This window comes from Melopsittacus undulatus, chromosome 4 (genome assembly GCF_012275295.1).
Source record: "Melopsittacus undulatus isolate bMelUnd1 chromosome 4, bMelUnd1.mat.Z, whole genome shotgun sequence".
Classification (NCBI taxonomy): domain Eukaryota; kingdom Metazoa; phylum Chordata; class Aves; order Psittaciformes; family Psittaculidae; genus Melopsittacus; species Melopsittacus undulatus.
This window is the reverse complement of record NC_047530.1, coordinates 6,968,768-6,985,129: the sequence shown is the minus strand read 5'-3', so window position 1 is coordinate 6,985,129 and position 16,362 is coordinate 6,968,768. Positions and strand designations below refer to the sequence as shown.

General features: G+C 43.0%; 1 protein-coding gene across 3 annotated transcripts in view; it reads left to right on the top strand.

Moving 5' to 3' along the window:
- LOC101874336 (transmembrane protein 263-like) overlaps positions 1–16,362 on the top strand; it is a 203,280-nt gene that overhangs the window by 146,256 nt on the left and 40,662 nt on the right. The window contains exon 1 of one of the 3 annotated variants that reach the window (XM_031044507.2): positions 1,196–1,254. The exons of the other annotated variants lie outside the window; for them this stretch is intronic. Coding sequence (XP_030900367.1) covers positions 1,233–1,254 — 22 coding nt within the window. The 5' untranslated portion in view covers positions 1,196–1,232. Of the gene's footprint in view, positions 1–1,195; positions 1,255–16,362 lie in introns of those variants that run through there. 3 annotated transcript variants of the gene reach the window in all.

Sequence of the window (16,362 nt, the reverse complement as noted above, 5' to 3'; positions counted from 1 at the left end):
GTCTGCTCTAATTCCTTTACTAGTGTTCAGGCTTTCACTTTTTGCTTACACTTGACTCACTGGAGTACTTGTCAGCTGGCCTAGCTAGCTTGTCATGTTATCTGAGGTCTCTTGGACCATTCTGGCACCCTTGCATGAATGACAACTCTTTTATGAGGATATTGTAGGAGGATGGACCTGACTGCAGGTCTCTGTTAGAACCATCACCACCCATTCTGGAGATGAACAGGTACATTGCCTTATGTAACAGGAGCTACTTTTCCAACGAGACTTTCATTTTTTGATGAAGAAAACAATCTTTTTTTCTCTTTTTCTTTTATTTTCCCCCCAAAGGCAGATCTAGTATTAAGATATTCAGCTGTCTGTCTCATTGCTTAACATGCAATTTGTCAGGAAGTGAGTTGCCATTAAATTCATGATAATCAGCATATTAGGACTTTGATAGACATTTTTTCTCTTTTACAACAATATTTTTTCCCTTTGCTTGTTATCTGCATGCAAGATCAGTCAGCTAAATTCCTCTGTCACACATTCATTTTAACCAGTTTGAGGTCCAGAAGTATTGCAATGAATTATTGCACTAGATCTCAGATTTTACATGGGTGATAGGTCAAATGAGTTGGGAAAACTCTGCCTAGAACATGCTAAATGCTTTCTCTTTCCACACTACCTGCTTTGAAATTACACTTTTCCCTGTTTTCTATGCTAAACAGGAGAGCAGGAGTTCAGGGCAGGTCAGCAGTGGGGTGGTATCTAGAGATGCCTAATTCTTTGAAACAGGATATGTAAGTATTCAGTCCTCCCCCTTGAAAGGGACTGGCAGGACTTACGGCAGCCTCTGTGTGCGTTATGCTTAGTTTTAGCTGGACTTATTGAGCCCAACACTATCACAGGCACTGGATTAAACTAAATTTTTATTATTCATCACAATGTGTTCTTCGACTGAATTGAGTTCTCCATCGCTATTGCAGCTGCTTTCTCAAAAGAGCTGGTTATAAATGCACAGCCTCTTTCTCTGAACATACTGCCTAAGAAGCACATGGACATGGCTGTATCAACGTCAGAATCTCTTCTTCCTTAGTTACTCATCCACTGGCCTTTTCTCCTGTGGGTGACTGTTGTGAAAGAGCACTTGGAAGAGCAAATACTGCTGCAAGTTCTCAAGTAGTTCTGTCTAACAGCTTGTTGAGATGTCACAGGAAAGGACAGCTGCGGTCAAGCCCTTACCCCGGATGACATCCATGGCAACATCCAGTAAGTTTTGCCTCAGGGTAATGCTAAAATAAATTATATATTAAAACTGAGGTAGGGAAAGTAGCAAAGAGGTAGCTAATCCCACAGAGCCATGGGCTAAAGAGAGCTCTTGGCTATGAGCAGGGAGTCAATTGATCACAGCTGGCTGCAACTGGCCATCCGGTCACATTAACTTCAAAGGGGTTCTCGGCAGCTATGGCTTCTCTCGGGCATACTAATACCATCCAGGAGCAGAGAGAGGAGGAAAGGACACTGAAAGGGGGGAGACTGTGTTGCCTGCTTGACATGTTAGTGAAGGGAGATTAAGGAAAAAGTAGGAATTGTCATAGTTAAGTAGGAATTGTCATAGTTCTCCATAAATACATTCCTCCATGAAGGAGCATGGAGACTCTGGGGTGCTCTCACAGCAAGGCAGAAAACATGAACAGAAAATGACATGGAAAGCTCTTCTAAAATTCTTTTTCTAACCAGTTCTCACTGTGCTGTGGTCCTAGTGCAAAGTATCAGATACTGTGTAGATCTGACCTTGAATCCAGGGCAGACAGGGGAATGGCACTTGGAAAGTGAGCCAAGCTCCACGTGGCTTGTTCTACATCCCCTCGGTCTGGAGCACAGATGCAAGCATGAGCCAGCTCTTTGGACTTTCCTGGCCCCGAGCAGCATGGCTGTTGATGGGCCTCAGGTCCCCTATTTCAACTGACTTGAATCTTGTGCACTTCAAAGGTACTACTTGCAAAAGATAATCCCTTGCTATGCATCAGCCCATGGCTTCTGGCAGTCTGACTTTAAAAGAGGTAGAGCAAACTTTGAATATAATATCAGCGGAGTTTTGTTCCTATCCCTCCTTCCCATACCCAAACCCTGCTTATACTGCTGCCTAGTTAGTGCTGAAAGAAAGTATATGGAAATCAATGCAGAAGTTAAGACCAATGAGTCACACCATGACCTGACTATAATTTCAGGACACACACTCCTTTGAGAGCTGTCATTCTGTGTGGGCTACTTGGACAGCAGGGCAAGGAGAAGAATGTAGGTTAACAGGGCTTGAGTGATTGCTGCTGAGTTACTCTCTTTGGGTACAAATACTGGTGCAGGACGGTGGCTGAGGCTGTTGGACTTCCAGTTCAAGGAGGTGAGTCACTTAAAAGCCCCATGGCTGAAAGGTTAACCAAGGATAAGAGGAAGCTGACTGCACCACAGTGGTAGCTGCAAGCCACCACACACTGGAGTAAGGTTGCAGGCAACATGTAAGTGTGATGCAGAGAGCTAACCAAAGTCAATGCTCTCTCTCCTACAGAAGGGGACCCTGTCCTCATTTCTAAGTTGCTGCAAGCCGAGTGGCTGCTTTTAATAGAGTATGCACAGAAGATGGTTGTAGGCAATTGAATTAGGGTTGCGTTATTAGTCCATCTGTGCAATATGCTCTGTTTATTGACAATCTGGTTAGAGTAGCTGGAGCTTGTTAAAGGTAAAGTGTTTCCTACTGCTGAATTTTGGGGTTGTTCACCTGTTAAAAAGGAAGCAGGACAAGAGGAAGGGCTCTCTTTAGATTGAACAGGGGCTCAGTGTGAACTGTCTGCACGATTCTTCTGGCTTTCTGCAAGGGGGAGCGTTTGCATGGGAAAGGCTCATGGCATAGCAGGATTTTGCCCTGTGGTTCATTGTGATGTGCATGCTCTCACTTCATCCGCTTGTGGCAAGAGGCAGCTATTGGCATGTGGGACTGTTTGCAGCACTCTGGGGAGAGTTCTCTTTTCCTCACATCTCTAAAGGTTGTTCAATAGGATCTGTGGATACCATAAGCCGAAGTCATCCTCTTAATGTCATTGGGTCCATGAGATACCTTTGTGAGTGTAACAACTGTGCATCAGAGGGAAGAAGCATGTGGTGCACTGTTGGTTCAGGAAGGTGTGACACAGCTTTTGCAGCAGGCTTTATGTGCGTGTGTCAAGCTCTTGCCTGTAACAGTGGCCTCGCTGTGGTATTTGAGATAGAAAGCTTATCTGTAAGGATGATCACTAAGAGAGTAGGGAACAAATACTGCGATTGCTTATGCAACAAGTACATTGCTTTTTGAAGACAGCAGGTGCGTACTGTTGCCTGGGGAATAGAAACATGGCCAGAGTCATAACTCTTTACCAAAACCATGATGCTCATTCAGGCTTATGGCTTTCCCGGAATCCCTTATTTCAGAGCTTTTCTCTCAGTGCACTCCATTCTGCTCACCAGCATCAGATGTTTATTCTTGTATACCAGAGCTATCCATAGCAGTCTTGTCACATCCCTTGTGAATAATCTTGGTGGGTCTTTTTCAGTATTGGGTCCCAGTAAGTGAGCTCTATAATGCACATAATAAGACAACACAAATTGTCTTTGGTATCTGTATCTCTTCATAGGTTCATAGTGAAACCCTTCTGCAGAGAAGCAGCAGTGATGACTAAAGAGGGTGTAGGAGTGACTTAGGGGAATAGATACTGGAAACCTACATAGGTGTAACTTGACTACAAAGCAACTTGCAAAACATGCTGTAACTGTATTTAGAGCTTGAAAGTAATAGGAAGTGGGATAATTGTTTAGGGTGTTCTAACAGGGATTCAGTTTAAGCAAAGGATGAAGTACCAGAATTCTGTGTGATAGGGATGTATAAAATCTTCACTCTGAACAAAAAGATCCTTGATCACTTTGTATGAAACAGAAAGTAGTCTTAAAGTATGGAACAACACAGAGGTGTGTTTAACTGTTATAAGATGTATATTGTTCTTGAAATTGAGTTGTGAGGCAACTTTAGTTTCTAGAAGTCCAGCTTCCAAAGGACACCTCATGAGCACCCTGAAGGTTCTTATTGTGGCTAATTATTTTTCACAAGAGGCAGAAGGAGCTAAACAGCAAACTCTTACTGCAACTCGGTGCACAACTTGGAAAGTATCGTTTGTACTGCCAGGAAGGTTGATAAAAACCTGGGAATGCTTATTTTCAGTTACCTGGCAGTGGCCTGGAGCAGCACAGGATGAAAAGAGAACAATAAAGGTGCATAAAAAATTGCTTAAGACCATACTTATTAGTGGTGTGCTGGGTGTGGGAGCATCCTTCATCATTGAGAACTGTGAGACAGCAGAAGTCAGTCCGTGTGAAAATGAGCAACACAGTTTAGAGGCAGCCTGCATTTCTAGAGATCAAAACCTTGAAAAGCTGAGGATCACATAAAATGTCTACATTGTGCATTCATGCTCTTCATCTGGAAGAAGGAAAAGTTTAATAACAGAAAGCTAGGCTAGGGAATCCAATCCATCTAGTTACTACAGAGAGAAAAGACTGTGGAATATCAATGCACTTTGAAATCGGTATCTTGGTAGGCCCTGGTGTATTTGTGATGATTTGCAAGTAACCTGACAGTGCATGAAATAATTGTCTCTGTAGATATGAAACAACATCGACATCGACTTTGAAATTTAAATGAAAAAACCACGGTAGAGTTCTTTTAGATGCATAACCTTGGTGCATTGACTTATTTTTCTTTCTAATAGGTTAATTACTTGAACAGGTATTAGTTAAAGAGGTTTCTATTTTATTGTAAAGCAGAAAACAACCATGTAAGAAGCAAAGTTCTTGACCAATTACAGTATATCACTTCTCACCATGTATATAAAAATGACCTAAACCAACGTGATTTAATTGTCTATTCAGGAAATACCTTGTTTAGCCCCTCCTGTTGCCACTGTGAGATGCAAACCACAGAGCAAATCGTAATATAGTCTCATTTGTTTGTGTGCTGTGTGCAATAAGCACAGCAAATAAATGCACAAACAGCAGCTCTGAAAACCAGTTTAAAAGCTCCTCCGGTGTCCAATGCCTTTAATGCAATTTCTTAGCAACAAATGGTGGTATTTGAGCAGAAGCTTTCATTGAATAGTTTAATCCTTTTCGACATCTTGGGTTTGCTATTGTAGGGCATCTGCAAATGAGTAGGGAGGTATTCAATATTAATAGGTTTATTTTATCAGGTAAAGTGTTTATTAAAGAGAGTTCCTGAGCATACGATAAAATCTTTACTCGAAGCTATGAAGTAGAGATAGAATTTGATAATCTTTCCAATGCGTTCGGTATAAACCCATTTTCCATTTCCAACAAAGAGCATTGCTGCCCTAATTACAAACTCTTACACTCTGAATGGCAGAATTTAATCTTGTCTAGTCTCAATATCAGCGTTTGCTTTATCAGTCTTGTCAGGTGGCATTTGTTTGGGGGGGCATTCAATTTCATGCCATTTTAAGCAATTTCACTGGCAAAGCACACAGATTCACAATGTATTTAAATGGAAAATGGAAATTCTCAGTAAAACTTGTTAAAATCTCATTTGAGTTAGCATATAGTCCTCTATGGGATGCCAGTCTGTGTATAAACCTAGCCCTTTCTGTAGCATTCTCCTTCAAAAATGTCCCCTGAACTGCTTTTTGGAGGAGCATTGGGTTTAGTTTTACATTTAACACCCAAGTTCCCGATTCAATAATAGTAGTAAATTCATGGTGTAAAATACACAGCATTGGGAGCATCAAGGCAAACCCAGCTGCCAGATGAACTCTAGCTGTTAGCCCAAGCTAATGAGCAATGTGCTGTGTTGCAGATAGTTTAAAATCTGTTATTTTCCAGAAATCCAACACAACAGAACCACAGTTGGTGTCATTTTTGGTGGAGGGGTCGCACTGCTTTCCATGGCTTTGCCTGCATCAGGATGTGTGTAGAATCCAAGTGCACTCTGGGGAAAACACTTTCAAGTCCTGACAACAGAGTATGTGTGAGCACATGTGCAATTAAATGAATTGTCTCTTCTGCTGTAAAACGTGGTGGGTTCCCATTGGAGGAATGTGCTCTGGCAGGGGATGCAGTGGTGCAAAGAGACTTTCCTCACACTATCCCAATTTCCTTATGATCTTCATACTCTCCTTTTGTTCTTAATCCTACTTGACCACAGTTGCGGCCAATGTGTTGCACTGCTGGTGTTGTCCATGATCCAGATTGCTTCCCAGCAATATTTGCTTCCCAAGATTTCTTACTTTCCTTCCCTTCCTTCATTTTCTTTCCCCACCTGCAGCACAAGGGAATAAATTGGTAATAAGTAAGAAAATACTGCTTGGGTTTATTGCTTAATTCCCTCAGCACTTGGTTTCTGGAGAGCAGAGGTTTAGTTTAAAGCAGTCCCTCAGCAACAATCTGGCTATAATTCATGCTTCCTTTTCTTACCAAGACATAGAAAGCCCTAAGTCTTGATGGAGATGGGTCTTTCTGAGGTTGAGAATATATCCTTGTTGCTCCTAATTGTGCTCAGGATGTTTTGTCATCCTGGATAACATTCACCTCTTGATAATGGGAACGTGACTTCCAGAAGGATCTCATTTGGCCTGAAGTCAGTGTTTTTCACTAGGTTTTTTTCAAGACTTGTTAACATGAGGGCAATATTCAGCTCTCACTGAGAATCTGACCATTTCCTTTAGTGCCTCCATGGGAAATAAAGCATTTGGAAAATCTGGCCCCAGTCTGTGCATGATGAGCAGGCTGAACGCACTTCCGAGATTGCTGTTCAGACATCTCATTCCATGTCTTACTGGAGAAATCACTCAAATCAAGAGAGGCAGGGATGCAGCTGGTAATTTGTGCTAGCCAGTCTTTTTAGCCTTCTGGACTTGATGATAGCACCATCTCAATTTGGTGATGCTAACAGCTAAGCCTGGTTTCATTACTGCTTGCACAGACTTTTCTGTAAAAGAGATCACAAAAAAAGCTGGAATCGTGACTAAGGACCAGAAAAGGAAGTCAGAGCAGGAAATGGGCATGTCATGTCCCAAAATTTGCCAGTGCTTCTTAGTCCTCCATTGTTGGAAACTTCATATTCTATTTCTGTTTATCCATCCTTTTCTCAAACTCAGAATAGCTTTGCTTGTGCTATCCCCATCTGTCCCAGCTGTGTGCTATTTCGGAGCAGATGATGCCATTTGCAGCATGTTGCCATACCGTCTAACTTCTGCAGTGGGAAAATAGCCACCAAAGGCTATGTGGGCAACACCAGAATTTATTCCCCTGGTGACCTTGCTCAGCTCTGCAGGGTTTGAGTTTAGTGCAGTCATTTATGGTATCAGTCTACCTTCTGCTGTGGTACTGTTTCAAAACACCTTCTGCATTTTAGGGAATGTCTTGAGTTCAGTATGTCTAAATCACTTTTATATGATTTTTAGGTTCAATAAGGTAAATTTGTTGTCAATAGAAAATGTCCTCAAGTATTTTGGGAAGAAAGGTTTGTTTGAGTTCGTGTTCATTATGGGAAGATTAATGGGGCCTCTGATTCCATTAAGTTGCTATTGACCCTAATGGGTCAGGGATCCCTACTGTAGCTTCAGGACAAGTTTACCCAGTGAACAAATTCCCCTTTTGGTGTATAATAATTCTTCAGAAAAGTTCCATTCATCTTTAGCACCTGGTTTTAATAAGGTCTCTGTTATATATCTTGAGTGTAACCTGAGCTACAGAGACAGGTCACACAACTTGGGCAGGATCCCACAGCGCATCCTCATGTCTTCATAGCACTATAACTGTAAAGAGATCTGTGCTTGTGGAGTCAAAGATAATATCTGCATGGCCAGCAGGTCAAGAAAGGTGATTCTCCACCTCTGCTTTTGTGAGACCCCACCTGCAGTCCTGTGTCCAGTTCTAGGGCTCCCAACATAAGAAGGACATGGAGCTGTTGGAGCAAAAACAGAGGAGGCCACAAAGATGCTCTGAGGGCTGGAGCAGCTCTGCTACGGAGACAGGCTGAGAGCTCTGGGCTTGTTCAGCCTGGAGAAGCAGAGGCTCCAGGGAGACCTTAGAGCAGCTCCTGGTGCCTGAAGGGGCCAACAAGAAAGTTATAGAGGAACTTCTTGCAAGGGCCTATAGTGACAGGACAAGGGGGAATGGCTTTAAACTGACAGAGGGGAGACTGAGAATGGGCATTAGGCAGAAGCTCTTCCCTGTGAGGGTGCTGAGGCGCTGGCACAGGGTGCCCAGAGAAGCTGTGGCTGCCCCATCCCTGGCAGTGTTCAAGGCCAGGTTGGACACAGGGGCTTGGAGCACCCTGCTCTAGTGGAAGGTGTCCCTGCCCATGGCAGGGGTTGGAGCTGGATGAGCTTTAAGGTCCCTTTAACCTAAACTATTCTGTGATTTTATCAGTGTTATCATAGTAACAGAATTGCTTGGTTTTCAGTAATGCATTTCTTAACCTTTCTGGATTCTCTGTCCTCCTGTGACAAATGAAGCCTGCTTCTCTTCCCTTATGAGAGACGCTTTTCAGGAAGGACCGGGGCTTGGTGTCTCATAGACTCTGCCACCTTGAAGAGAGTGACAAAATTTGTGGTGAAGGAAGAAATGAGTGAGGAAATAAATAGATTTTTTGTCTTCTTAAAGCTTTATGACCATTTGTCTTTAATCTCCAGACCTGGTGGGCATCAGTGATGAGCCTGGTTCAGGATGGGAACCTGAGCTATCTCTTCTCCCACCTCCCGTAGGTTCCCTACACCATCCTGCCCAAGGCTGAAGTGCAGTTCTACAAAGCAGGTGCTGTGGAGCAGCCAAGAGCACATCACCTTACAGCCACTTCCCTAGGTTTGTAAGTCACAGCAAAGGGTGCCTTCATTCACATTTCCCCATGTATTTGTAACCCCTTTACCAGACATTCTGTGCATACCATCTGTGCACCCTTCCAGTGCTTTGTGTCCCCTGATGCTCTCTTGTCTGCACACCCTGAAGGCAGACAGCACAGTGCTTGTGTTCAACAGCTCAGGCTGTCTTCTGTGCTCGGTGGTTAGTTCAGTTGCTGCTGTTCCATCATGCAAGATGCCTTCTGTTGTGACTCTCGTCACACTGGAACATTATCTGCTATGTGGAAAACATGGTCACCTTCATCTGGCTGTTGGTGCTGGTCTTTTGCCATGCTATTTACACTTGAAAAAGCCCAGAATTTCTTATACATTCCTTTTCTGATAAATTAGTCATGTAAGATTGTGTTTTCTAGTGGGCCTTTTTTATTGAGGAATGTTATTTACATAGAGTAAAAACATGAGAAAGATGCACCTTGCTGAAAGTATATTGAATGGAACTTAAAAAGGCTTTTTTAAACCTCCATTGTAGTCTCCATCTGCTTTTTATCTCTTGCTCTACAGAGAACAATTTCCTCTGATGCCCTCTGCTTTGAGGAAGTTCCGTAATTTAACTTCTGGTTTCCAGCGTTCTCCTGTGTCTTTTATCTCATGTCTCATAATTTGAAAGAATTTTGTTAGCCACTTTTAGCTGGAATCTACTTTACTCTGTGAAGGCTGTTAAAAAGCTTTTAAAGCCCAGTATTTCCTATGCTGGCTCTTATAAAGGCTGAATTTGGCACTTGAACCAAGAATACTTGTCTTGCTAAAGTCTACATCTTACCTACAACTCTCTGAATGAAAAGTATTTGCAGGGTTTCCAGATTCTACCCAGGTCTCTATTTCTGAGCACCTTCACAGCTCCTTCACACATCCCCATGGGAGGCCTGGACCTTCTGTGTCTCTTTGGAGTCTGAGCAAGAAGATGGTCCCAAGGCTTATTCTTCATGTTATCTGGGTTCCTCCTGCATCTTAGCTGGAATCACTACCTCCAAAGCCAGAGCAGTTGCAGGACCAAGTTTTCCAGGTGTCTTTGTTCTGAATTTAGGATCCTGTGTTCCTGTGTGCCTCATTGGAACAGCTTGTCTCCTCCAGAAGCTGTGCTTCCGCTAATACTGCTTAACTACAGATTTATAATGGTCTTCTAGTCACCATGCTTCTTATTAAATATTTATATTGTGGTAGCACATAAAGGCTGTAATTGGGGTCTAATTGTGCTGATTTATTCAGACCAGTTCTGAGACCTTTGCTACTACTAACTCTGCAGCTAGCAACCCTCCTACGTGTCCCTGTCCTTCATTGACATTTTCCTTGGTCAGGTCAGCTCATGAAACCGATCGCTGATTCCCTGGTGTGGAAACCGAACAGCCCAGCAGCGCAGTGTGCTGACAGCTCTCTGTGCTTGTTCCCTCTTCATCCTTCCTTTGATTTATTCTTGGATGTTTCAAAAAGAAGGGGACAGGGCAGCCTGTCTGCTGAATTCCCCCGCAGTTCTTCTTTGCCCTCATCAGTGCATCTCTTATATGGCTGTTGATAATAAAGCTCATGAGGCAGCCCAGGTGAGCAAACGCCTTCTTCCTCACACATATAATGCAGATTGCTTCTCAGCTCCAACTACAGAGCTCATCTGCTGCCGATGCCTTCTACATGCTGAAGAATCTTAATATCTTTCCCATTTCTTAAAAAATTAATCTCCTTTAATCCTGGCAGCACTGTAAGGTTCAAAGATGTTTTACATTATGTACAGGTAGGATTACTGCTTATTCATTAGTGGGAAGGAAAGATTGATTTTTTTTCATCATTGCATCCCTGGTAGGTTTTTCTTTGCTGAAATCCTAGTTGAGGCGTTTTTATCTGCTCAGCCTGCCTCTGCAGAAGGTGAAGATACAGCCCTCAATAGGAAAAGTAAATGCCACAAGTCCTGATGAAAGCAGCAAACTAGCATCGCTCTTTCTGTGAGAGAGATGGACTATTCTGAATTAAGCTGTGCCAGGTGATCTGCCCTTACAACCTCCACTCTCCTCTTAGCTCTCCTGTTAATAAGAACTGGGTTATCATCTTCAGTTTTCGTTGTTATAATGGTTGCTCTGGTCTGGAATGAAGAGAATTTCACATCCACAGCAAAGACTTGTCAATAAATATCCTCTTCCTGCTTTAGGATTTCCTTCAACTCTTCAGTCCAGTCAATGCAAATCTGTCTCATCTTAGGCAGCAAATCACTCTAAGGCAAAACAGAAGAAAATCTCGGTTTGAAGTGCCCCCAAACCCTTCTTATAGCAACAGGGACACTGTAAGATGTGCTTTGCCTCGTCTCCCTGGGTGATTGAGAATGGAGCTTTGCTGACAAGCCATAGAGCAGTTGTTTATTTTAAGAAAGTGGGACAGAATATATTGATGTATTACAGAGCAAAGTCATCCAGCAAAGTAATGAAGCAATTCGGAAACAACACCGTTGTTTTTAACTTTACCTTGTATTTCTTCTTTCCTTCTTTTTTTTGTGCTCATCATAGCTGGAAGTTTTTATTGAGGCTGTGTTGAAGGTTGGAGTCTTTTGTTCATGTTCTCATGTCTCGTAAGCAGTCGACAGCACAAAAGACAAGTGAGCTTTGAAATAACAGGTCCTTACAGGTCCAGTGATCTCTTTTGCACAAGCTTAGAATCTATTTTATAGCTCTCTTTCTATGTATCAAAGAATCCTTTAGGGTTAAAAATCATTTGGCTCCCAGTCCCAGTTCAGTTAAATCCTGTTTGTAGAGTATGATCTGAGATCGGGCCAAGAGTTTTAAGCACTGGGGGTGTTCTGTCTGCGTTCTAAAGTGGATGTAAACTATTGGTGCAAGGAGAACAGAGCAGAATCTGGATGGATGCTTCAGAATTTGGAAAAGCTGCCAATAGGAAGCCTGGTGAACACTGAAGATCTCCAGAATTCACACAATTAGTGTGGTAAATGGGGAATTAAGAACACCAGTTAAAAACAGGACAGAAATAAACCTTTCAGCAGTTCAATCTGAAGCCTTCTGGCGTGATTCAGTGACTGGTGATTAACAAACAAGAAAGATTGAGAGGTAGAAAAGAAACCAACAAACAAACAGGAAGTAAAGTCAATAAAAGGCCATGCAGAGGGGCATGATTGTGGGATCAGATGCCTGGGATGAGGATTCTCCATGGAGAATGAGGATGTGATGAAATCTCTGTTGTAATCAGAAACTGAGTTTGAAAATGGGGTTTGCTGGGATGAGAACACGGTCACAGAACTCTCAGCTATTCTGAGACTCACTTTATGCAACCTATGGAGTTCACAGAACCAGTCTGTGTAACACAAAAGCATCTGCAGAATGAGGTGGAGGTTGTGTCTGGGCTGAGCAGTGGGACTTGTGGCTTGTGTGCTGGATGCCTCCAAATAACTCTGCCAGTGCTGTGGGTGATCCAAATGTTGTAAAACTTAGTTCCTGGTGTCCTGTTTTCAGCCTGACTCTGCTAGGATGCTTCACAAAGCCACTATTGACACCGATGCCAGCCCAACACTGGCGTTTACAAGAAGGAGGAGGAGGGACAGAGGCCAGCTACCTAAGCTGTAGCCACAAATATGAAAGATGGGGATTTCTGACTCCTAAAGGAAACTGGAGGAACATTCTTTTCCTTTCTGAAGAATTCCCATCAGTCAGGTATGAGGTAAGTTTCTGTTCTGGCCATTGTCAGGTTCGTGCCCTCAATACCTTGCTCCTAAAGACTTTCATGCCAGCTTTGTAAAGTTAAACAGTTCTGCTTTGTAAGTGTTCTGCTTTGTAACCATGAACAAGTGCATTGTTCATCAAACAAACCAGTCTAAAATCCACAGAGGGCTTTTCCGGCCAGTGGGTTTTATCCTTGTGCAGGAATCAAAGCCTGAGATGATCATTCTGTCCTCCTTGTGTCTCTGGTGAGACTGCCAAGAAGGAGGCACTGAATTAGCATCCGCAGGATTTAGCTTGTCATTGTGGAGAGGCTTGCCTAGCTAGGAACTGGCCTGAATAAAGCCCATTCCAGCTAAAACTGTGGAGGTTTCTATCTTCCTCCTGTTTTCGTTTGCCCATCATTTCAAATGAAGAGAGCCTGTTCAGTTAGAAATGCACAAAGGGACCTGCGCAGGTCTGCAGGGGTGAGAGCCATGCCCCTTGCACAGGGGGACCAGAAGGCATTGCTTCCCACTCTCCCCCAGTCTTTGCTAGGCTGCCGCCTTCTTTCCCCTGCGTACAGTATCTGCGGTCTGCGTGAGTGTAATTTAGTGCTAATTAAGAAGTGAGTGGGAGCCATAAGCTCATTTCATTTAGAACCTGGAAATGGCCTCCTGGGAGCCCACAGAGGATACCGGCTGCCTTCTCGCCACAAAAGCTTCTCCACCCCACTGCTGCAATTCTAACCACCAAGCTCCAGATCTCAGAATTCAACACCAGCTCAGATTTACGGAGCATTAAGCCACTGAATTAAACCCTCAGCATTCACTCGGCGTCAGCCTGACTGCGTAAAGGATTTCACGGGCTGGGGTGCTCTACAAGACCATAATTTATAGCATTCTGCAGAAGCTGCTCCTCCAAGTTTCATTCTGCCTTGCCACAATTTCGTTTTATTAAGACCCAATAGTATTTGTTGGTTTTCTGTTTGCTTTGATGTGGGAGTTCTTAGATTAAATCTCAGTAAATAAACGAGGTTTAAAATTGAATTAGGTTGCATTTGCATGAGTTGGGGAGTGAAGTGCATCTTTCTTTCACCATATAAAACCTAACAGAGCCATTACCCATCACAGAGTCCTCAGTTGCTCCTGAAGAAAAATGACATTTCCCTCTGCGTAGAAAATACTTAGAAGTCCCAAGAATAGATTTATAGGAATATTTTAACCTTTTCTTTAATCCTTGAAATGTCATTGTTCTGTAGGCTACGTTGCAAAACGTGACCTTTCATAGGAACCATGGGATGGATTTGATCTTTGGAAGACGTTTTAGAGATAATGCACTACAGGGTGCAAAGAGCATTCACTCCTGAAAAGGAGCTGGAAATGGTTTTGTCTGCGGATATTTGTGTTTGTGGTATACCTAGAGGAAGAAAGGATTGTTTATGGTGAGGCTTGTACTCCAGGGACAACAGGGAAGGAAATAACAAGAAAACATGGCATCTTCTTTTGGTTTAATGTGCAACAGTTTTATTTTCATCACGTTTCAAAGAAAAATTTAACTAGCACAAATTGTTCCCAGGGGAGATGCTTGCAAATGAACATGTTGGAAATGTAACAGGTTTCTGTAAGCACTAGCTGTTTGCTTTTCAGGGTGCACCTTGTCTTCTTGACTGGCAAAACACAAAGCTGAGCAGCTCAGGAAGGAAGGGAGCTGAGCCTTTGCTTCAGATTTGTGTTTGCTCTCCTAGTGTCCCCTTTCACAGTGCTGCACAGTCTCTCTTGAGTCTTTTCTCTAGCTGTCTAACACCCAGCATTCTCCCACAGTGTTGAATTCCCTGGCAAGAGAGCTCAGCATGAAAACACCTGACCTGTTCTGACGTTTTCATGAGGACTGCAAAAAGCTTGTGAGCCAAGGCAGATACAAGCCCATGGGTTCACACTGTGTGAATGCTGTCTCTTTGCTTTGCCAGTAACTGTTCCAAAACACAGCTTTCTGAAAGATGCCACAGCTCTTGTCACCAAATATTGGAAAGTTCTACTTAATTCTGTAGCTCTTTCCTGTGCAGAATTTTCACTGAAACTTATTGTTGTGGCATAACGTATTAGATTTTTCCCAGAATATAGACTCATAGAGTTGCAGAATGGTTTGGGTTGGAAAGGACCTTAAGATCATCCAGTTCCAACACCCTGCCATGGGCAGGGACACCTTCCACTAGAGCAGGGTGCTCCAAACCCTGTCTACCTGGCCTTGAACACTGCCAGGGATGGGGCAGTTGCAGCTTCCTTGGGCAGCCAGTGCCAGTGTCTCACCATCCTCACAGTAAAGAACTTCTTCCTTATATCTAACCTGAACTTCCCTCATTTTAGTTTGAACCCATTACCGCTTGTCCTAGCACTACAGTCCTTGATGAAGAGTCCTTGATTAAGAGATAGAAGAGATGTCATTTCTGTCCCAGTAGAGTTTGTAGTCAAAGCAGAGGGAGAAACTATTCAGTGAGAATGCAGTAAGGAAAATAGTAGGTGGGAGAACAGAGATCATAGGTTGGCATCCTAATTGTTGTTCATCCAAGTTTAGGGTAAAGAAGCACAAAAGCACCAGACAAACTCTAAGCCACATCAATATTCAGACTGTTCCTGGGACTGGCTGTTCAGGCTTCTGGCTGCTGAACTGCTGCCCCACTGGTGAGACCATGCTGCATTCCAGTCACTCTGGAGCTTGGAATGCAAATATGAAATCAAGAATGTACAAATACACCAGGAAGTCAGGGTGCAGAAGATTAAAGGCTAGAAAAGAGACACTGGCCTGGAGGAGATGAGGTTCTAGATGGCAGCAACTCTGCATTGCAGAGACTGAGAACTTTGGTGTGGCACAGACAGTCCTGGGGGCCTTTCAGGAAGACCTCAACAGCATGTCTTTGTACACATTGGGCCTGAAAGGACTTTATACATACCTAATGTGCTGGAAAAAGAATTAGTGTCTTGGAGTCACTGGCCTTTCTCACTGTGACATGACTATTGGGAAGTGATGACTGGTGACATTTTGAATGTAGGAAGTGAAATGAGCAAAATAAAGATATCCTGGTGGGAAGCTGCAACAGGAAGTGATGCACATTTTGTACCTTAAGTTAAAAATATTGTAGTTATGACCCAGTCTCCTTGCTTTGCTCAAGTAATTGAGCTGTTACTCTGATGCTTCGCACAAATGATATTTGTGGTGATTCTCCTCCATTGGACAAGCAGGGCTTAAACATGTTCTGCATGGGACAGACACCCCAGTGCTTAAATTGTCTTTTGCCTTGTCTGGGCATTAGGTTTGGTGTTTGTGTGGTGCCAGAGATGAGTTGAAAATCAGAAGTGTGATGTTACATGAACTTTCCTCTGAATCCATGATAATAGTGGTGAAACACTCAAGTGTAATGTAGTCAACCCCCAAAAGCTTTGAACAGCTGAGAAGAACTTCCAGATGAGCATAGGATGTTTCACTTCATTGCAGGAAAAAGGTGATTGTGTATAAATACTTAAGTATTAATACATAATCACTGTTGTCAAATGAGTCATCAGCAATATTAATGTGCTATGTAGCATCTAATTGCATCTTCCACCCTGTTAGAGGTCATAAGATTATCAGAAAATTGTTACAGGATGCATATGTTTTCTGCTATGTGCCTTGCACGATGCTGTGAAATCAGAAAGAGGGTTTCGTGGTCTAGGGAAGCAGCCCAATCTGTGATAATCCAAGCACATCGTTAAGGCATGCAAGAAATCACTTCATCTAAAATGTCTTTCACAACCAAAAGT